The sequence below is a fragment of the Rhizophagus irregularis genome, chromosome 4 (assembly GCF_026210795.1).
Source record: "Rhizophagus irregularis chromosome 4, complete sequence".
In the NCBI taxonomy this organism is placed as follows: Eukaryota; Fungi; Glomeromycota; class Glomeromycetes; order Glomerales; family Glomeraceae; genus Rhizophagus; species Rhizophagus irregularis.
In genome coordinates this window covers 4347783-4369900 of record NC_089432.1, presented here as the reverse complement: position 1 = coordinate 4369900, position 22118 = coordinate 4347783, and the positions used below count along the sequence as shown (strand labels likewise).

Genomic DNA, 22118 nt, shown 5'->3' with positions numbered 1-22118 from the left:
ATAAGACGGTTAGATGCCACATTCATTTTAGTAATGCTTACGAACAAATATACAAAGATGGTGGCGTTAACGTGTCGATCACAAAGAATAATCGGAAATTTTTCTTTAGGATGTTTGATTCAAGATTGACGTATCATCAAATGAGAAATAAATTTTGCTGGCAAGCAAGTAAAAGAATAGCGGATGATAATTCGAAAGTGGATAGTTTAATTATCAAAGAATATGTGAATAAATATACGGCATTTTTTGGGAAAATAGTTAGAGTTTGTAAGGCTCGCCACATCATTTTGTATTTCAAAGGCGAGAACGCCTTAAGGAACGCGACAGGAGGTTCGTGGAGATGTGAAGACTATGGAATTGGATTGCAAGTTAAAGAACAAGACGATTTTATAAACTAAGATGGAAAATTACAAAGAAATCAGCGTAGAAATTTAGGTAAGAATGCCACCTCAAGAGATAATGGTTGTTCGATGGATTGGCAACAAAGTGAGTCATCGTCAATTTTTAGGCATCGTGACAACCTGAACAAAAGGAGGTAGGAAATTAGATAGATAATTTAACATCAGATAATAGTTAAAAATTTAATATTTTAGATAAAATTTTAGGATAACGTATATAGTCTAGTATTCAAATTTTAGTGTAGCTTCTACTCTGTTTTATTATACGGCAATTTTGATATGGAGAGATTTAGTTTTCATTAATGTTAGCTAAATTTCAATGTATTTTTGATATATATGTAATATGTTCTTTCACATTTACTATGAATAAAATACGATTATCAATTAAAAAAAAAATACCCTGGAAATGATTTACATAATTGTGACGAAGGCAGTAGGAAACGAACCAATAATAATTTATGACATCTTGAAAAAGCAATTATTATTTTAATTGGTGTAGTTTCGAATGATTAATTTATATGATATCTTAAATAGGGATTTATTAATTTAATTGGTTCTTTAACGTTTAAATTAGATATTCAAATTTTCTTAAAATTAGTTTTATCATTTTATTTTCCTTCTTCAAATTTTCAGTTTATTATTAACTTTTATTTTAGTATGAAACTCGGGAATTATAGTAATTTTTATTAAATTTAATAAAACTTGTGCCTGTCATAAAGACGTTTACCACCACAAGCTACCGAAATAAGTCCTACAGTAAACAAAAAAAAACGGTGTGTAACACCATCCAAACAGTAAACAAACGAAATAAATCGGTCAATTAAAGATTAATGGTGTAACAAAATTAAGAAACGTAGCACAAAATATTTTTTGGAAGCATAAAGGAAACTTGTATCAATTTACGAGGTTTTGAAAAAATACCAATTTGATAATTATTGTTTGTTTACCACATAATAACTTTTATTAAATCATAATCGTATACCTTTAAAGTTTACTTGATTTATAAATTATAATATTATACATTACATTATTTAAAAAATACATAGAGGTAAACAATTAAAAAAAAAACTGAATAACCTTATAACTAAACAGTCTACCGAATGGTATGCTAAATACTCTACTTACTAATTGTAACCTAAAATAAGAAAAATTAAAAATAACTATATTAAAAATTAAAATTATTTGTGAAAGTTAATAAAGTTTATAAATTTTTACTACAATTTGTATGAATATATATTAACTCTATCAACTAATAATTTCAATATTCCATGTATATCATTTATATTAATCTGAATATCACCCCTCGTTATCACTTTTTTCTTTTACGCTTTTCTTATTACTATCCCTCGTCTCGTCGTAATCATCCGAACTTAGATTATCTTCTTTTGGTTTCGTTGTAACTAACGGTTTTAACGGTAATCTTTCACTAAAATCTTTATTCTAGTTCGTAAATTCTTCCACAACTTCTTTACTTGTGATTATGGTTAACAATCGACGTAGATTGATGTTGCAACTTCTAATTGGTCCATTGCGTCAAAGAATAATTCACCATCTCGTACCAAACTTTTTTCTTCCGTCCATTAAAGCATACTTTTCATTTTCCCCAAATAGTTCCTGCTAGCTTTTCATCTGCAATGACGAGATTTATATATTGCACCCATCATCTTGTATAAATTAAACTTATTACAATGGGCCAGAAATTATGATATTGTAATCCTAAAACATTTATTCATAAGATTGTTACTAGCACTATTAACGAGCTTGGTAATATGTTTAAATGATTTCTATTATCGTCATAAGCCTATTAACTGCCTATTATAAAATACAGTATATATAAAAATACAATAATTCAATTAAACTGCGCGGTGTCACGTTGATTGAGCTTGATGTGATCTGAGTTTGATAAACGATACTATTTATTTACTGATGAATTTGTTGATATAAAAAAGTATAAAAATATCACAACTTTTTTCAATAATTTTTCAGTAAACGCGATTTTTATTCTCATCATGGACAAAGAAAATTTCCCAGAGTACGTAATGGTCAATATAGAAGTTTTAATAGTTAAAATACTTATAAAGCTCTTTTATGTGTAGCTACTTTGATACCGAAAACTGGACATTGTTCGGATATTTGTGTAATTGCAAGGAGAAAGGTGTGTTAGAAACACAAACTATTGAACATCGTAACTACTTGCGATTTCTCAAATTATTAGAAAATGTACCAGAAAAGAAAATACAAGCAAGTAATGCAATAAAAGTAAGTATCCATCTCCCCAAGTACCAAACAGTTATTCTAATCCAGTATAGTATTTGTACTATTCTCAGGTATGTAATGATGGTTCGCGTACATTCTTTGATTAAAGATCTACTGATTCCAGAGGAGGGTCAGTTATGTATCTTACTTTGCAAAAAATCAAAAGAAAGTACGAATATATATATATATACAATACATATATATAATATTTACATAACCTAGCATATTTGGGGGGTCATGCCAGCATTTTCATGGAGTGGATCGCCTGATAATGCGGAAGGTATGAAACTATAGTACTATCTTCGGGTATGTGATGATGGTTCGTGCTATCACGCATATTTGGGTGGCCCTGCCAGCATGCAATTATGGAGATCCACTCCTAACGTAATGCGGAGCATAGGAATTGTATTATCCTGGGTGGAAAAATTGTTTTTGGTATAGTCAGTAACTGAGTCATAGAAGTTTTCTAATGACTTTTTGACCTTTAGAAATTTACTAATGAACGGAACAGAGCCCAGATTGTAAGTTTTTGGAAAAGGTAATTATATAGAAAATTTCTTAATATGTGCGAAGTGTACCCAACAATCCAACAAAAATTTCACATACACAAAGAAATTCACGTAATCATGTGAATTCGTACTCACCGACCAGCATTCTGTGCCACACCAGGTGTAAATACATTAAGAAAACTATGATCCGAACCGATTTGTGGGAAACATAAAAAAAATTTTCTTTTTGTTTCCAATATGAAAAATGTCTGGCAACAACTTACCATAAAAATAAAAAATGAATATGGTAAGTTGTTGCAAGACATTGATGCATCAACAATTTTGATAATTCCACTTAATTTAATTGCAAAAATTAATGATCAGGATGGGCTTATAGCGTTCCTGGAAGCCCATCCTGATCATAATGAGAAATTAAAACAAATTTCTTTCAAAGTGGAATGTTGTAAGTATTTAACTTTATTCTAATTAATACATCATTTTTCCACCTGTAAAACTACATTTCCATGCATTAACTCAATCATTTCTGATATTTTTAATTACTTTATATAGCACAACAAGATTTCTCTGCCTATAAGAAGTTCTCACAATTGGAGTCTATCTTTGGGGTATCAATAGAGAGAATGAACTCTGCCTATAAGAAGTTCTTACAATTGGAGTCTATCTTTGGGGTATCAATAGAGAGAATGAACGAATTGCTGCAGTTAGAACTTCGTAAGTAATCTGATAATTAGTAGCTTTAATTGTAATTCTGACTTTTATTTTCTTCTTAAGCACCTAGTGCGGATATGTCATTATACGATGACAATATCAATTTGGCTGTAGCTTACATAAAGGTTTGCTTCAAAATCTTTTTATATCATGCAGTTGTGTTTGTATGGTTAATGTTTAATTTCACTAACTCATACTGATTTTCTTAAGCTAATCTTAAAAACATCTGGAAGCTTAGACAAATGTGAGAATGAGGCAGAACGCACAGATTTTGTTGCAACTATTTTACGTGGAGTGGTTTCAACATTTGACAAAAATTATAATATTAAGATGCATCGGGAATTTAATATATCTGGTACTTACGGGAAAGGTCATACAGATTTTGCCATTACATACATTAAAAAAATATTCTGTGTGACAGAAGTTAAGGTTGTGGATTTAGAGTATGGATTTTGTGAAAATTTTATTCAAGTGCAAACTGCCTGTCAAGTAAGTATTATATTCCTTTATTTGTATTAAGTATGAATTGTGAATTTAAAAATTATAAAATTCCACACATAGCACAACCTTAAAGATCTCAAGAGAAAAAGAGATCAAAATGATTTTGAATATGTATATGGTATGGTAATGACAGGAGATAAGTGGTACTTCACAATGGTCACTTTCAAAAATAAATTTGTGGCAGTAACCAAAGAGCCTTTGATACTCGGACTTCACAAAGTTAAGGTTAATGATGAACACCTTAAAAGTGAAGTAACCAAACTATTTGCGACCATTCGTGGAATACTTTTGGCAAAAATTAATGATATTCCACCTGAAGAGCCTAATAAAAAGGTAAATTTTCATCTACCACATCTACCATATAAATAAATTCCTGGCAAGCTAGAGAATGGAAGTTTATTTCACGTAAGATAGCAGACAACTACACTTTTAGATGAATAATATGACTATCTAAGCTTGATATATTTTGTTTCTGATACTGGAGATGTGAATGTTTTAAAACTATCATATATTCAGTTTAATAGCAATGATCCTTCTAGATATCAATAATGCTGAGAACACATTTTTACAAAATAGAGTAGTGGCGCTAGAAAGTGACCTTGACAATTATTATAAAAATGTAGATCCAAAGAAACATACTGGCAACAGAACAAGGGAACTACAATAACCAAATACAAGCATCTAAAGCTAGCCAAATATATGATAGTAATAAAAACGGCGCATTTAACCTTTCAAATATTCTCTACAAAGAAGACAAGTTCTTGATTGGGAAAGTCTAGATGGAAGACATGTGGATTATGATAATGAGATGGAAATGACTTCTGACCATAAGAATAATAACAATAAAGGGAAAGAACAATTAATGATGAATGATCGACATATACATCAGAAAGCTCAAATAGTTTTGAATACAAGAAATAAACCACTAAATTTAGATAATTTGATACACAGAACTAATAACTACTAAAAACTGTAATTCCAAAAATATGAGACACAATATAACGATGATGATAGAAAAGAATGTTTATCAATTACTAATTACTAATATGGGTGTGAGAATCAGACAAATGTTTATTTTTTTTTTAAATCGGACAAATGTTTACCTGCGCAAATAATTGAGGAATAAATATCTCGAACACAAAGAAATTCAGGAGAAACTAGGAAAATTTATAAGACTAATAATATTGACAAAAATAATTTAACTGAATCAATCGCTCACGTGGGCATAATTTGAAAATATTAATTCTGAAGAACACAAGTTGAATTACGAGTCATGTGCACAGACAGAATATTTTTCGAAACATGGTCATTACAAATAAAGAATTTAAACATAGGAGTTAATTTTACACCAGCTAGATTAACTCAAAGACAAAAAGAAATGAGTTCACAATTTAGAGCAACAATTATGGGATTCAACGAAAACATAAATATCCAAGAAATGCATGGTTTATTGCTAGATATGGACGGAGTAACAGATTTGATTTAATAATTTACTTTAAGAGTCATTATTATGATATACAAAAAGTGACTCAGAGAAATATACATGGCTAACGCAAGAAAATTATTATTATAATAAACAGCAGTTTTTTCGTGGTTATGGACAAAGATCAAATTCTTACAGTAAAGGACAAAGAGGTTACGACAATAAAGTAGGAAGATTTGATAACAGAAGATGATAATATCAAACTTATAATGAAAAGACTAGATATAGAGAAAGATATTATAATGGAAGAAATAGATACAGTCATACAGTGGCAACGAAGGAAAATATAAAACAAACAGAAGATTCAATGGAAATAGAGGAAACTACAACAATGATAAATATAAACCAAGGAATAATAACAATGGAAACGAATGTGAGAACAACAGTCATCATGGACAACAATCAACAAATGAACATGCAACAGGAGCAAATCATATACCAATCAATGGATGATGACAAGAATATAATGGTGCAATGACAGCTTCTGCCACTCTGTCACCACAAGAATTTCGTCTCTTTCATAACATCAGCAAGTTTTAAACAGGCGTATAAAGTGTTGAAAAATGCCATGTGTTGCTCAACACCAAAAAGTGTAAAGATACAAACCCTTTGTCAATCAACACCACTTAAAAATGTTGAAAACCGCGTAGTGCAACAGTGTTTTATGTGTAAAACAACATACAGTAAAATAACACTAGTTTAATAACGTGTATATAATGTATAAAAACGCGTATATTGATATTAAAAACGCGTATAGCAATGTAGTTAATTTAATAGTATTAATTTATTAATATATATATTATTGTATATTATTAACATTTCATTAATTGTAAATTTATTTATAAATACAGTTACAATACAAATTACATTAAATTATCAAATTATCTAATGAAAAATCAATTCCTCTTGTTATAATTGGATTGCCGCGGATTTTTAAGCGATCAACGTACTAAATTTCCATTGACAAAGCGCCCCTGGTAACACAACCATAACAAGATAAGGTTTCAAATAAAAAAAACACAAAAATTAAGTTTCGTTAACGAAACTTACACAATCTTATTCTAAAAATCTGACTGAGGACTACAAAAAGAAAAGAGAAATTTAAAAAAAAAATAAAAAAAATAAAATAAAAAAATGTAAGTTTTATTCAAAACTTACCAATTCATTCCAAAATGCTAATCTACAGCAACGCCATGTCTAACGTTGAGAAATCTAATTAAAAGTCCAACGCTGAAGGAACCGGATACCTATAAAAAATAGATAAAAAAAACAAATTAAAAAAACCCAAGATTCGTATCATAATACGAATCTTTGGTTTTTTTTTCCATTATTCGGAACTCGGAAGCCCACCCGAACCTATAAAAAAAGAAAGAACGGTTAGTAAACCATTCCAAAATAATAATAAAAAAACAAAAACCAAGATTCGTACTCGTACTTACGAATCTTGGTTCCTTCGTTTGTCCGAAACCCACCTGAACTTCTAAAAAAAAAATACAAGAACGGTTAGTAAACCGTTTGTAATAATAAAAAAATTAAAAAAATAAAAAAAAAGTAAAGATTTCTTACAAATCTTTAGGTTTTCCGTTCTTCGGAAGCCCACCCGAACCTATAAAAAAAAATACAAGAACGGTTAGTAAACCGTTCCAAAATAATAATAAAAAATAAATAATAAAACCAAGATTCGTATTCATACCTTACGAATCTTGGTTCATCCATTCGTCGGAAATCACCCGAACCTATAAAAATCAAAGAAAAAAACGGTTATTAGTAACCGTCCATAGTATTTTTTTTAAAAAAAGAAAAAGATTAAAACCAAGATTCGGAATACTTACGAATCTTGGTTCCTCTGATTTTTGGAAAACTACCCGAACCTAAACAAAAAAAAAGAACGGTTATTAGTAACCATTTATAATAATATTAAAAAAAAAATAAATAAAACCAAGATTCGTAATACGAAACTTGGTTCCACTTTTTCCAAAGACCATAAGCTACCCGAACCTAAAAAAATGAAAAGAATAGTTATTAGTAACCGTTCATTAATAAAATTAAAAAAACAAAAAAAAATATAGATTCGTACTTACGAATCTTTGGGTTTTCGTTCTTTGAAAGCCCACCGAACCTAAAAAAATAAAAAGAAGATCGGTTATTAGTAACCGTTCATTAATAAAAAAAACAAAAAAAATATATATATGAAGATTCTTACTTATGAATCTTTGGGGTTTTCCGATCTTTGGAAGCCCACCCGAAACCTAAAAAAAGAAAAAAACGGTTATTAGTAACCGTTCATTAATAATATTAAAAAAAAAAAGAAAAAAAAATTAAACCAAGATTCGTACTTATCTTACGAATCTTGGTTTTCCGTTCTTCAGAACTTGAAAGCCCACCCGCTGACCTAAAAGAAGAAAGGAAAAAAAAATGAAAAAAAAAATTACAAAACGTTAATAAGCGTTTCGTTAAAAAATGTAATAAAAAAAAATCGGAACGTTAGCCAACGTTCCGATTGAAAAAAATTAAAAAAAAAATTATATTACGAAATGTTAATAAACGTTTTGTTAAAAAATGAAATAAAAAAAATTGGAACGTTAGCCAACGTTCCGATTAAAAAAATTTAAAAAAAAGAATATTTGAAACGTTTTTCAACGTTTCGTTAAAAAAATGAAATAAAAAAATTAATCGGAACGTTAGCCAACGTTCCGATTAAAGAATGAAAAAAAAATTAATATTTCAGAACATTTTTCAACGTTCCGATTAAAAAAATGAAATAAAAGAAAATAACTAGAATCAGAACGTTAGCCAACATTCCGATTAAAGAAAAAATAAAAAAAATAATAATTTGGAACATTTTTCAATGTTCTGATTAAAAAAATGAATAAAAAAAAATAATCGGAACGTTAGCCAATGTTCCGATTAAAGAAAAATGAAAAAAAAGTTATTAACGAAGCGTTAAAAACGTTTCGTTAAAAAAAGAATAAAAAATAAAAAAATTGGAATGTTAGCCAACGTTCCGATTAAAAAAAAGAAAAAAAAGTTATTAACGAAACGTTAAAAACGTTTCGTTAAAAAAAGAAAAAAAATGTAAATCGGAACATTTTTCAATGTTCCGATTAAAAGGAATGAAAAAAAAGTTAATAACGAAATGTTAAAAACGTTTCATTAAAACAAGAAAAAAATGTAAATCGGAACGTTAACCAATGTTCTGATTAAAGAAGTTAAAAAAAAAGAATAAATGAAACGTTTTTCAACGTTTCGTTAAAAAAATAAAATAAAAAAATAATCGGAACGTTAGCCAACGTTCCGATTAAAGAAATTAAAAAAAATTATATTTCGGAACGTTTTTCAACGTTCCGATTAAAAAAATAAAAGAAAATAAATAATCAGAACGTTAGATAACGTTCCGATTAAATAAATTTAAAAAAAATTATTTCAAAACGTTAAACAACGTTTCGTTAGAAAATGAAAAATAGTTTCGCAACGTTTCGTTGCGAAACTTACCAAAAGTTTTTCCGTAAAAGGCTTATATCTCTGGAATTAATAACCTTATATTACGGAATTTATCAAATTATCTACATTTCCGTTGAATGGAGCTCATTTTACGGGAGTTGGAAGGGCAGAACGAAAGAGAAAAGGAGGAACGAAAAGGGAAAGGGGAAAACGAAGGAAGAATGGAAAGAAAAGTGAAGGGAACTAAATGAAATGAGAGAGAAAGGAGAAAACGGGAAGAAAATGAAGGGAAAATGGGACGAAGTGGAAGGAGAAACAGGACGAAAGTGAAAGGGGAAAGTAAAAGGGGAAAATGGGAAGAAAGTGAAAGTGAAAGTGAAAGGGGGAAAATGGGACGAAAGTGAAAGGAGAAATAGAACGAAAGTGAAAGAGAAGCGAAAAAAAATTAAGCTTTGCTAAAAAAAGCTTAATTTTTTTTCGCCATACCGCAGTCCGCAGCGGTAATTATTAATAATCCATTATCACGTGATACACATGATATAGAGTACATTACGCAATGCCGAAATAATTTTTTTTAAATATTAATTTTAATATATATAATATATACTTAAATTAAATAGTACAGTGGTTAGATCGTGAGATAATTAATAGTATAAGTTGAGGTGTTGGTTCAATTCCTAAGGTGAGTAAAAATAAATATAATTTAATTTAATTAAGTGTTAATATACAGCGCGTTGAACAACAATGCATAATGTGTTGAACTACACATTAGAGTTGAACAACGCGTATATTAGCATTATGCGTTAATATACTCTAGTATACGGGTGTTGATTAATATTGTAAAACGCGTTGAACAACTAGCTGGTGTTGATCAACGCGTATACTGGTGTGAATCAACACTTTTCAAACTTGCTGATGAAAGTCATAAAATTTATAATTTAATAAAAGGTTTATTCTTTATTATATATGTCATCATAACACAGTTATTTATAAATGTAAAATAATATAATCATAAAATTTCGTCAGGACATTATAGAATAATTATGATAATTAAAAAGACTTGTTTTTAATAAAAGGAGTTAAAAGGAACTAATAAAAACTTCTAAGAAAAAGGAACTACTAATACTAAGTCAAAAAGTTATAATAATTTACATGTTAATCCTTTGATCAACGTAAATTAATTGTAACTTATTACATCATTATTACTAATAGGATGATCTTCATTTCTGATCCAAATTACTTCGGACTATCAATGTTACACAAAATATAGATAATCCTTATAATTCCGAAATACTCTATTATTTAAACTAAAGTTAATTCTGGGTTTATGGCACTACAATGGATATAGAAGAAGCCAGTTTTAGAGGAAGAAATAACGGCTACAATAGCCGATGATATTGAATGATGCAAGAAGGACAGAAGGTGCCGACAAATACGAAAAACATAAGACAATGAATAAAGTCCATCTTTAATTTACATTATAATACTAAATTGTTCTATTTAAACAAATTCATTGGACCCGGTGCGAAGCAACGGGCTACTGCTAGTAGTTATTTATTAATTAATTTTATTGATTTTTCATTTTAGAACTTCAACTATTAGAATTTATGTGAAGTACGGTTTATTTAAAGAAAGAAGTAAATTAAAAAGAAGTTTAAAAGAGTTTTTAGAGTTTTTTGAAGGCAACTAATAATAAAATAGACTCTTATCAACTAGGCTTGTTATAAAATACAAAATAATAATATAAAAAAGTAAATAGTATAAATAAATAATTGTTCACTTTTTCCCATTTTAAATTCGAAATCTTTTGAGTATTTTTCAGTAAGAATCATTACTTTCATATTTACATATTAATTAACTGTTAATAAATTGTTATGACGATTTGTTGTATTATACTGCAATTACTGCTGGAAGAACGATAATTAAATGATTTGACAAGAAATAAAAAATTCTCTTGTAATCATGTGTCAGACAGATGGTGAATCTTTTCAAAAAGAAAATTATCAAACATCCTCAAATTTAAAAATATGTTTTCATACTATAATAAAGATGGCATTAATGATGATGATAATTTGGTACAACATTGTTATTACGAAATATTTAAAGTTAGTCTTTATTACTGTCGTCATTCGTCAATCAAATTATATCTTCACAAAATTAAAATTGCGCAGTAATGTGGCGTAGTAAACGATCTATCTTTGTTTTACACTAGAAATGCAAATTATTTTTTTGAAATTAGCTGCTTTAAATTAATGTTCGATTTACGTCTTTTTGGAGGCATGATTGTATTAACTGTCTTACTTTTCTCAAGAAAAGCTATAAATTTTTGTAATGTACATTACATATAATCATAGGAATAATAAATCAGGGACAAGATATTAAAATTTATGTGCATATATGACCAGATAAAGGGGATCCATCTTCTTCCACAAAATTCAGTATTATCGCAAGGACATCTATATATGTTCCACTCGCCAAGGTTACCAGTTACTTCAAAGCAATCATCTTTCCATCCTTGACACCATCTATTATCTTTCTGTTACAGGATATATATGTAAGCAATATGTGTCGGGAGCATCAGGCCAGTGAAATTTATTTTGACTACAACTTTTCCTTCCAGCATCTCTTAAAATTGTTCCATGACAATCTGTTATGTATACATGACAGACCGCGAAAAAATCAAGGCAAACCGAAAGTGTGTACGCTATGTGTTATTAAATAAACAAAAAATTAGCATCATTATTATATTTGCTATGCATATTTAGGCTTTTTACCTTGAGACATGTGAACAATCATGAGATAGATGATAATAATACGAGTGAGAGTAGAATATTGCATTGTAATCGCGAAAAAGTGCTATATTAACAAGAATAAAAATTTATTATGTTTTCGGTATAAAGTAGCAGAAAAAAATATTTAAAATGCACTCATATAACTCACTTTCGTTTTTTTTTCACTTTGTAGCAGTTTACTTGCTCTTGAAATTGGGACCTAGAGACTTCTTTATATAATCAAAGTTCACCAGATTGCCAAGAAAAAAATTATTAATAATTGGTCTTTCTGAGATCTACGCAGTACAGAGAAAGAGAAATAATGTGATTTCACATTTTAATATCTATGGATAAAGAGAAATAATGTGGTTTCCCATTTTTTATTTCGAAAATCCATTTCTCGGATTACTTTTTACCTTGAGTGTGTGGATCCCCAAAAAATCTTGACAACCATAATATCGACAGTTTACCAAAATTCTGACAAACCCAAATCCCGATTGAATCAAAAACCTGGTAGTAACAGATCCCGATAATCTAAAATCTTGACAGCCAAAATCCTGACTGAAATTGAGGTTAGATAATTTAAATAAAGGTCGTCTATTTAAAAAAAATTTTGATGGTTAATTCTGAAAAATCCAATGAAAAAATTACTGACTTTTTTACCATTATAAAGTGCACAAAAATTAATTTGCTTAATAAAATTTCAATTTTAAATGGAAGTTAATTAATGAGAAAATGCCTAAAAAATTGATTTTAATTTAAATAGAAAGTATTAAGATAGTAATCAGGTACTTTTTGAGATTTTTTAAAATGCCAAATTTGCAAAAAATAATTATATATTCGAATGTAAAATGGTCTATACCTAATCAAAATTTCATTTTCAGGGTAGAATCAGAAAATTGGTTAAAAATCCATTTCTTTCATAATTCCTTAATTTTTACTGTGCAATTTTTTGGCCAGAATTATGACCAATTCTTTGTATTTTAATGAAATTCTTATTCAAAAATTAAAAAAATTATTATTCATGCCATAAATCATTTAATATACATTTATTGGCCATAAAATCAGTAATCCCTTTTAATTAATATTCATTTAATTGGCGAATGAAAATTTTTCTAATTTATATATAAACTAAAAGAAATTTTTTCTGCCATTTAGAATAGTCTCCATATAAATAATTTGAATTGTGTAACATGAAAACCCGTGCCATAATATGAAAACCCTGTGACATATTTGCGCCTGATCTATTCCTTATTTATTATTACACTAAATCGTTACGTAATAATTCTCTTTAAAACTTGTTTTTTTTATTAAACCATATATTTTTATTTAAGCCTATATTTGCGATCCATCACTACATCCTAAAAAAAAAAATAATAAATATAATTTTACAGGAATTCTTCTCTTAGATTTGACTTTCTTAGTAGAAATAATAAATTGAATAGTTTCTTATAATCTTTCATGTTCATTATTCGCCATGTTGTTTATTTTCAAATAAATTCAATTGAAAATAACTAAATTGACTTTTCATCAATCATGTTTATATTGATTTTTTAAATAAGATTGAAAAATAATAATAAATTAATAAGTATTGTTTATCAAATTATTTGAATATTAATCAATAATCAGGGATACTAAATATCTATTCATTAAGTATGACAATCAAATTTGTTAAGCACAAATTGTATTCGTTGAAAAAAAAAATAAAAAAAAGAATTTTTAATTTTATACTAAGTATAGAAAGTACAATAATAAATGGTAGTAATACTTTTCTTTTTTTGGTTATAAGGCGTAAAATACTACGCCCTCAAGATCACAAAATTTATGTGTGCACAACATGAAGTTTTGATCAACAATTTGCATTTTACTAATTTATCTCGGAGTAACGAACTTAAAATAATTATTTCTTTTTTTCTTATTGATTGCATTATGTCCACTCTTCGAAATGGGTTAATTGCTGCAACAATTAGTAGAGTAACAACATTAACAGATACTAATATTTACAATGATATACACAAACAATTTGAATTTCATAAACAAACAATCCTTGCTGATAAAATTCTTACAAATGATGAAAAAACTGAAGCGATAAGAGTTTTAACTGACAATTATGATCGAGATAAAGTTATGGAAGATGATGGTACAAGAAGAATTTGTGAAAATTGTAACCAAGAATGCTTAGCTACATTATATTGTGAATATTGTGTCCGAAATTATTTACAAGAAAATTTTCCAAATTGGACATCCGGGAATGATGAAATTGATAATTTAATACAGGAATGTCAAATGGAAACATTGGCGCCAGATATGGTAGTTGAATGGATCCCATATAGTAATTTAGAAAATATTAAATATTTAACAAAAGGTGGATTCTCAGAAATTTATACAGCAGATTGGATAAATGGAAGATATGATGAATGGTATTCTGAAAAAAAAAAATTAAAAAGAATTGGAGATTTCGAAGTAATATTAAAAAAATTAGAAAATGTTGAAAGTGCAAATAAAAGTTGGTTTGAAGAGGTTTGTATTATTGTATTTATAAATTTATTCGTAAAATTTAAGTGTTTTATATTAACAATAGCATGTTGTTATTTAGGCTAAATCACATTTAACTATAAGTAATAAATGGGCGGATGTTATTCGATGTTATGGTTTAACGCAAAATCCATCAAATGGAAATTATATGCTTGTAATGCATAAAATGGATATAGATTTAAGAAAATATTTACAACAAAATCATAATCAACTTACATGGAAAAAGAGAATTAATATTACTTTTGAAATAATTCTTGCACTTTATTATATTCATGATGAGAAAGCAATTCATAGAGATTTACATTCTGGAAATATATTATATTCACAATTTAATGATTGTTGGTATATTAGTGATCTTGGATTTTGTGGACCTGCTGATAAATCTTCAACAAGTATATATGGAAATCTTCCTTACATAGCACCCGAAGTTATTGTTGGAAGAGAATATACTTTTGCATCAGATATTTATAGTATTGCAATTCTTATGTGGGAAATTTCATCTGGACAAACACCATTTATAAATTATGAACATGAAAATGATATTGTAGTGAATATTATTAACGGTATAAGACCAAAAATTGTGCCAGGAACTCCAATAGAATATAAAAATTTAATGAAAGAATGTTGGGATGCTGATCCATTAAAAAGACCTGTCGCTTATGCACTCTGGGAAAGAATGGAAAGAATTAATTTAGATTATCAAAATATGTCAGATGAATTATTAAAATCAGAAATAAATAATTTAGAAATGAATAAAGTAGAAGAAAATTATACGAGCAGCAGATTATCTACAAGTAAAATTCACAACTTTGGAAATCTACCTGAACCAAAAAATGCAACAGAAGGTATAATTGTATAATATTTTATTAACGAATGTATTTATTTTAAAAATACATTATTAATATTATCTGAATTTATATTGCAATAGAAGAACAAGAAGGTATTAACCGTATAAATAATAATTTCTACCATTTTTTGGTTACTATAGTAATTTAGTTTTTAAAATACTTTATTTTACTACTAATAGTGTTTCATAGTAAATTATATGATTTTAACATTCCTAACAATAGTAAGTACTGTATTTATTAATGTTATAGCGTTGAAATATTATATAATAATGTTTAATAATTAATATTTATTTTAGTTAACGATTTTAATGAATCAAATAAACAGAATAGTAAGAAATTATCAAGTATAATTAATAAATATTTTAAAGGTGATTTGTTTGAAATAATAAATTAAAATATTAAAATCTATTTCTATATTCTTAATTTTAGGTGATAGCGAAAAATTACCTGAAGAATTTATAAAGTTACAAATAAATTCAAATGGTGAGTAAATAAGTAAAAATAAAAAATATTCATTGTATCAGTTTCATTTATTAAATAACGTGACTTTATTTTAAAAATAATATGACGAAAAAGAAATAATTCAACAACAAATGGAAAGGAAAGAAATTGATATTGATGGTAAGCAAAAAAAAGTAAAAATTATTTTGTTAATATTTTTATTTAATTTAGCTTTAATTTAAATATTTAGATGATGAAAAAGAAATAATTCAACAAAAAATGAAAAGACAAAATATTGATGATATTGATGGTATGCTAATTTTTAATTTAATTTTATGTTATTTTTTAATTTAATTATTTATTTCTTACAGATGAAGACGAAGTATATAATAATCCAAATCTTCATTCAAAAGAACAAGATGAATTCGAAATTCCTGATGGTAAGTTCTTAAATAAGATTTTTTTTTTAAAGCAAATAATTAATTTATAATTTGTTATTTTTTTAACTTTAGATGGATTTGAATAATCATTTAACAATGTTTTTTTTTTATATTTTAAATTATTATCATTTATTTATTTATTTATTTATCTTATATTATTTAAACACTAAGATTAGAGTAGTAAATGTTTTACAAAATTCTTAGTTTGTAATTTAAATAATTTTAATAAATTTATTCAAATTATTAAATGTATTTACTAATTTAGGCGAAAATTAAGTATCTTAACGTAAATTTATGTCATTATAGAATCATGACAGATTATTCTATTCGTTATATATGAATTTATTAAAACAAGTTGTAAGAATCTTATCAACCTCATGAAAGTATAACAAGATATTGTGCACACGTTCTATATTAACAAATTTATTTTTTTTTATAATAAATAGTTTATGTTTACAATAACCTCTTGCTAATATTGATTTTGCATTAAAAGTATTAAGAAACTTATAAAGTAGTTTGGTATGCAGAAAAATTCACATAACAAGTAACGAAACATTCTTTTTACAATAATCCTAATATTTGGTGATATAAATGATATATTTTCGATACTAAGATTAGAATAATAAGATTCCATGCATAAAATTTCTTAGCTTATTATTTGTTATCTGATAAATTTTAAGTTATCATATTAGTAATTATATATTATAGCTTCCAACTTTTTCTTAATGAATTAGTATACTATTTAACCCTATAAAAAAAGAATGTCCGGAAATTGTAGCTGAAAACGTCCGGAAAATGTTTATTTGTCTGGAATATGTCCGGAATATTGCAATATTCCGGACGTTGGAAAATTTCCATTTTCCGGAAAATGTCCAGAAAATGTCTAGGAGGGTTCAGACCCGGCGTCCGAAAAGTGTCCGGAATATTGCAATTTTCTGGACGTTTTCCGGACACACGGACATTTTCCGGATGTTTTTAGCTACAATTTCCGGACATTTTTTTTTTACAGGGTAATTGTTGATTTTGATTCTTTTATTATTATTAAGAAAAAAGATTAATATTTTTACGATAGTATAAATTAAAAGTCACTTTATTAGATAAAGTTTAGATTCGAACATTCAATAAAATTTTTTTTTCTTTTTCCAAAAAAAAAATAAAAAATCAATAAACAATTTAAATTATCGAACGATTCTTTAATCTTATTATAAATTATTAAATTTATTCGAGATATTAGACTTTTAACTATAAATAAAGTTAAATTTTAAAAATTTGTAATTAATAATATTTACCACATGGTAATAAAATTTACTAATTTAGAACTAAATATTTTTTTTAATTTTTGGATAAAAACCTTTAGAATATTTAAAAAATATAATTTGTTTTGATATAAATGTAATAAAATCATGATATTTTTTTTTTTTGATAAAATTTCTAAACAATATAAATGTAAACTTTATAATGATTACTTTTGATAACTTGATTTTCAATACGTTGTTTAGAATGATTACGGTAGGAGTTAAAGCTTTTTTTTTCATTTTCTTTAATCTGATTATCTAAGAAGTTGTATATATTTTAATAATACCCAGAAATAATTGTGGCTTGAAATAATACTTTTAATAAATTCTACGACATTGATATTACTAATAGTATTTCTTAAAAATTTAAAAATTTCATGATGATGTCATTATATACTGCGGTACTGCGGTACCATGATTGATTGGACGCTTTTGTTTAGTAACAGGTGACGCCTTTGTACCTTTGTTTAGTAAAAGGTAATTCAGAAACACTGTACAACTTGTACGACTAAATAAATTCATAAAATAGGCATACTCAATAATTTTTACTTTTTATTTTTTTCCAACTTTATTGTTAACTTATTATTATTCAATACGTTCGATGTCATTTGATAATATCAAAATGCAAGATACCGAGTATACAAATGAATGGATTAATTGGATTGAAGAAACTGTTGATAAGGAATATTTAAAACTTTATGAATATAAACAATTTAATAATATTCAACATATTGGTACTGGAAAATTTGGAAGCGTATATCGTGCAAATTGGAAAAATTCAGAAACCCAATTTGCGTTAAAATCTTTTTTTAATCTTGATAACATCACCATGAAAGAGATCATTCGTGAGGTAATTTAATATAAAATACATTTTTTTTTATGTTTAATGATTTTGTTTAATATACTTATTTTTAAAAATTTTCATTAGTTAAAAATTCAGCGTGAAGTTGATTTTCATAATAACATTATTCGTTGTTATGGAATAACGAAACTTGAGTCAGGTATTATTAAGCATATCTTTTGATTGCAAAATTTCATAAAGTTCATTTTATTAATTATTTTTTTTTTATTCATTAGAAAATCATAATAATTACCAGTTAGTGATGGAATATGCTAACGGTGGTACTCTTCGAAGTTATTTGAAAGAAAATTTTAGTAAGCTTACTTGGAATGACAAATATAATATGGCATACCAGTTATCTTGTGCTGTATCGTACTTACATAACAAAGAAATTGTGCATTATGATTTGGTAATTCATTTAACATTATATGATTAATAATAATGATACATTTATTTATATTACTCATTTGAATATACATACTGTATGTTTCTCTAATAGCACTCCTGTAGTATATTAGTCCATAATAATACAATTAAATTATCGGATTTTGGATTATCCAAAAGAATTGAAGCATCATCCAATTTTCAATCTAAATTGTTTGGGATGGTTCCTTATGTCGATCCAAAAAGCTTTAGTAGACAAGGAAATAATAATAACCAATCAATACAGATGTACACATTAAATGAAACAAGTGATAATTACAGTATTGGTGTATTATTATGGGAGATATCTAGTGGGCGACCTCCCTTTTATGTTGAGGATGAACAATATGATATTGATTTAGCTTTGGAAATTTCGCAAGGTCTTAGAGAAACTATTGTTCCTGATACTCCTAATGAATATGTTAAAGTCTATACTAGTAAGTAGTATTTTAAATTTTAAAATTTGTAATTTTTTGTAATTTAATCATTATTAATTTTAAATTATATTTGTTTCAGAATGTTGGGATGGGGAACCAGATAATCGTCCAACGATATATCAAGTAGTTGATTGGCTAAACGGCATAATTAAAAAAACAGATATAATATTAAAAAATCATCAAATATCAAATAAAGAAGCTTGTTTAAGTAATAATAATTCAGAATCACAAGGAGATTTATCTCAACTTATTCAAGATTTTGATAGAATTAATATAAAAGAAGTTGATCCTATGGTAATATTAAGTAAACAAGCAATTGAAGATTATAATATTATAGTTGATGAAATAAATGATTTTATTTTTAGATTAATGAATAAAGGATTTGAAAGAAATTCAGTGAAACAGAAAGTTATAGAATATTTTAATAATCATAATATAAATTCACAAGATATTTATAATTGGTTATTAAGTAATCAAAATAGTTTAAATTCTATTTTTTTACTTGGATATTTTAATCATTATGGTATTGTAATAAGTGAAAATAATGAGAAAGCATTTAATTTATTTATTAATGCATCAGAAAAAAATCATTTATTATCACAATATTTTACTGGTCATTGTTATTTTCATGGATATGGAACGGTTAAAAATGAAAAATTATCTTTTGATTATTATGAAAAAGTGGCTAATGAAAATTTTTCAAGTGGTCAATTAGGAGTTGGTTATTTTTATAAAAAAGGAATAAGTGTTGAAAAAGATTATCAAAAAGCTTTTTATTGGTATGAAAAAGCTGCAAATAATGGTAATATAATAGCAATATATAGTCTTAGTAGATTTTATGAAGATGGAATTTTTGTTGAAAAAGATTATAATAAAGCTTTTGAATTATATAAGAAATCAGCTGAAGGAGGTTATCCAGATGGAATAACAATGTTAGGATATTGTTATTATAAAGGTATTGGAACTACAATTGATAAACAAAAATCATTTGAATTATATCAAAATGCTGCAAATTTAGGAAGTAATACGGCACAATATAATCTTGCTTTAATGTTTGAAGAAGGAGATGGAATTACAAAAGATATAGGAAAAGCAATTTATTGGTATGAAAAATCTGCCGAACAAGGTGATCTAGATGCACAAATTAAATTAAAGACATTTCAAGATGATCAATAATTTATTATTAATAATAATATATCTTTCGTTTTTAATTTAAAATATTTTTCAAATATTGAAATTTAAAAGGATAAAAATTTAATGCTTGCATTCTTTTCTATTTTTTAAAAATAAATTATAAGAAAAAACTCAGATAATAAATAAGTAAAAACGTAAAACATTTACAAAATGATTTTTGATAAACTTGATTTTAGCTTTTCTAACTTTTTCCCATCAAAAAAAAATAGAATAAATAAATAAATTAATAAAATAAATAAAAGTTATTAACCTTAACAATTATAAAAATGGAATAATTGCTTGAATTTTAATTGAATAATTAATTGTAACATTCGTATTTAATCACTCAAAGTTCTTCTTTTATAGAATTTAGTTCTCTATATATAATATTAGAATCCTATAAAATTTTCTAAATTTATCATTTATATAGTTGATTTTTAAAGGGAGATAAATCAAGTTTAAGAAAATTGGAGTGCAAACTAAAGCAATTACTGTATAACAGATAAAGAAATCATATTATTCTCAAGATCATCATGGCAGAACGATTAAAATAAAAAAAAAGAGTGTATATAATCCGCATTATAAATTATATCATATAAACATGAATAAATCGTTTTTTTCTGTCTTTAAGTTTTTTACCTTCAATTAAAAAGGAAAAAAAGGTCTTCCAAGGAATGTATTGTATTACTTATAGGAATTTTGAAATAACTTAAAGAATATTCATGTCTATTTACTATTCAGCTAATGAATGAAAAGAATCGTTGATAAACAATGTGTTTATTCAGGTAAAAAAATTATTGAAATTCTTTGAAGAATGGCAACTAAATTTTTTAATAAGAAGTTAAAATTATTCTATGAACTTACTATTATTAGAAACTTTTGTAGGGATCTTTTATTATTATTGAAACAAGCATTTTTAATTTTGTTTATATATTTAATTAATTTCTTCAAGAATAATAATAAATTAATTAGGAATAGAAAAATCATTCGGAATTATATGTAGATCATTATATTTGGTTTATTAAGGTCAGGGTTTTTTCAAGGTGTTTTTATAAAGCAATATGGACTGACAGGAAATGGGATAATAAAAAAACAAAGTTGGGAAAGGACATTTCAATGCGTATTTTGGAAGTAGCTCTGAAGAGTACCACACAAAAGTTGATAATACCTATTATAACTAATAAATATTAATTAAATAGTTATTAATCACAGAACTTGTTGAAATTTATATATATATACATACTTCCATATTCATCCGAATTCTGAACTGGCTTCAATGATAATATTTACGATAGTATTTGGATCTCCGGAAAACGAGTTAATAAGTTAATATAAACGGCTCTTTCAAAATTAAAACTTGCGGCATGTTCTATTAAATCCATTCATGATTATTTGTTGCTGACTTAGCCAAGTCTTTTAAAAAACTTGTTGTCACCTGATCACCACGTTGAGGTGCAGCAACATTGATCAGGGGGGAAGGGGAAAACGAAAGGAAAGGGGAGTACGAAAGGGAAAGGGGAATACGAAAGGGAAAGGGGAGAACGAAGGGGAAAGGGAGAACGAAGGGGAAAGGGAGAACGAAAGGGAAAGGGAAGAACGAAAGGAAAGGGGGAATACG

The 22118-nt window shown here is 26.6% G+C and overlaps 7 protein-coding genes across 7 annotated transcripts; 6 read left to right on the top strand and 1 right to left on the bottom strand.

Moving 5' to 3' along the window:
* Positions 1–110: 110 nt before the first annotated feature.
* Positions 111–398, top strand: OCT59_024271 (uncharacterized protein; the record flags this gene model as incomplete). The annotated part of the gene is made up of 1 exon (XM_066135313.1): positions 111–398. One exon carries the CDS (start codon positions 111–113, stop codon positions 396–398), a length of 288 nt encoding a protein of 95 aa, XP_065991348.1.
* A 2009-nt stretch (positions 399–2407) lies between these two features.
* On the top strand, positions 2408–2761 carry OCT59_024270 (uncharacterized protein; the record flags this gene model as incomplete). The annotated part of the gene is made up of 3 exons (XM_066135312.1): positions 2408–2430; positions 2495–2657; positions 2726–2761. The coding sequence occupies 3 exons, from the start codon at positions 2408–2410 to the stop codon at positions 2759–2761; spliced, it is 222 nt and encodes a 73-aa protein (XP_065991347.1).
* A 639-nt stretch (positions 2762–3400) lies between these two features.
* Positions 3401–4921, top strand: OCT59_024269 (uncharacterized protein; the record flags this gene model as incomplete). Its single annotated transcript, XM_066135311.1, has 6 exons — positions 3401–3605; positions 3713–3874; positions 3935–3996; positions 4082–4360; positions 4433–4705; positions 4889–4921. The coding sequence occupies 6 exons, from the start codon at positions 3401–3403 to the stop codon at positions 4919–4921; spliced, it is 1014 nt and encodes a 337-aa protein (XP_065991346.1).
* Positions 4922–5645: 724 nt separating this feature from the next.
* On the top strand, positions 5646–5858 carry OCT59_024268 (uncharacterized protein; the record flags this gene model as incomplete). The annotated part of the gene is made up of 1 exon (XM_066135310.1): positions 5646–5858. One exon carries the CDS (start codon positions 5646–5648, stop codon positions 5856–5858), a length of 213 nt encoding a protein of 70 aa, XP_065991345.1.
* Positions 5859–11824: 5966 nt separating this feature from the next.
* Positions 11825–12733, bottom strand: OCT59_024267 (uncharacterized protein; the record flags this gene model as incomplete). Its single annotated transcript, XM_066135309.1, has 4 exons — positions 11825–12000; positions 12071–12152; positions 12237–12287; positions 12731–12733. The coding sequence occupies 4 exons, from the start codon at positions 12731–12733 to the stop codon at positions 11825–11827; spliced, it is 312 nt and encodes a 103-aa protein (XP_065991344.1).
* A 2617-nt stretch (positions 12734–15350) lies between these two features.
* On the top strand, positions 15351–16417 carry OCT59_024266 (uncharacterized protein; the record flags this gene model as incomplete). The annotated part of the gene is made up of 9 exons (XM_066135308.1): positions 15351–15447; positions 15531–15542; positions 15630–15671; positions 15747–15779; positions 15880–15933; positions 16027–16071; positions 16142–16201; positions 16263–16331; positions 16404–16417. 9 exons carry the CDS (start codon positions 15351–15353, stop codon positions 16415–16417), a joined length of 426 nt encoding a protein of 141 aa, XP_065991343.1.
* A 1831-nt stretch (positions 16418–18248) lies between these two features.
* Positions 18249–20503, top strand: OCT59_024265 (uncharacterized protein; the record flags this gene model as incomplete). The annotated part of the gene is made up of 5 exons (XM_025325218.1): positions 18249–18476; positions 18555–18627; positions 18704–18876; positions 18967–19327; positions 19407–20503. 5 exons carry the CDS (start codon positions 18249–18251, stop codon positions 20501–20503), a joined length of 1932 nt encoding a protein of 643 aa, XP_025182139.1.
* Positions 20504–22118: the final 1615 nt, after the last annotated feature.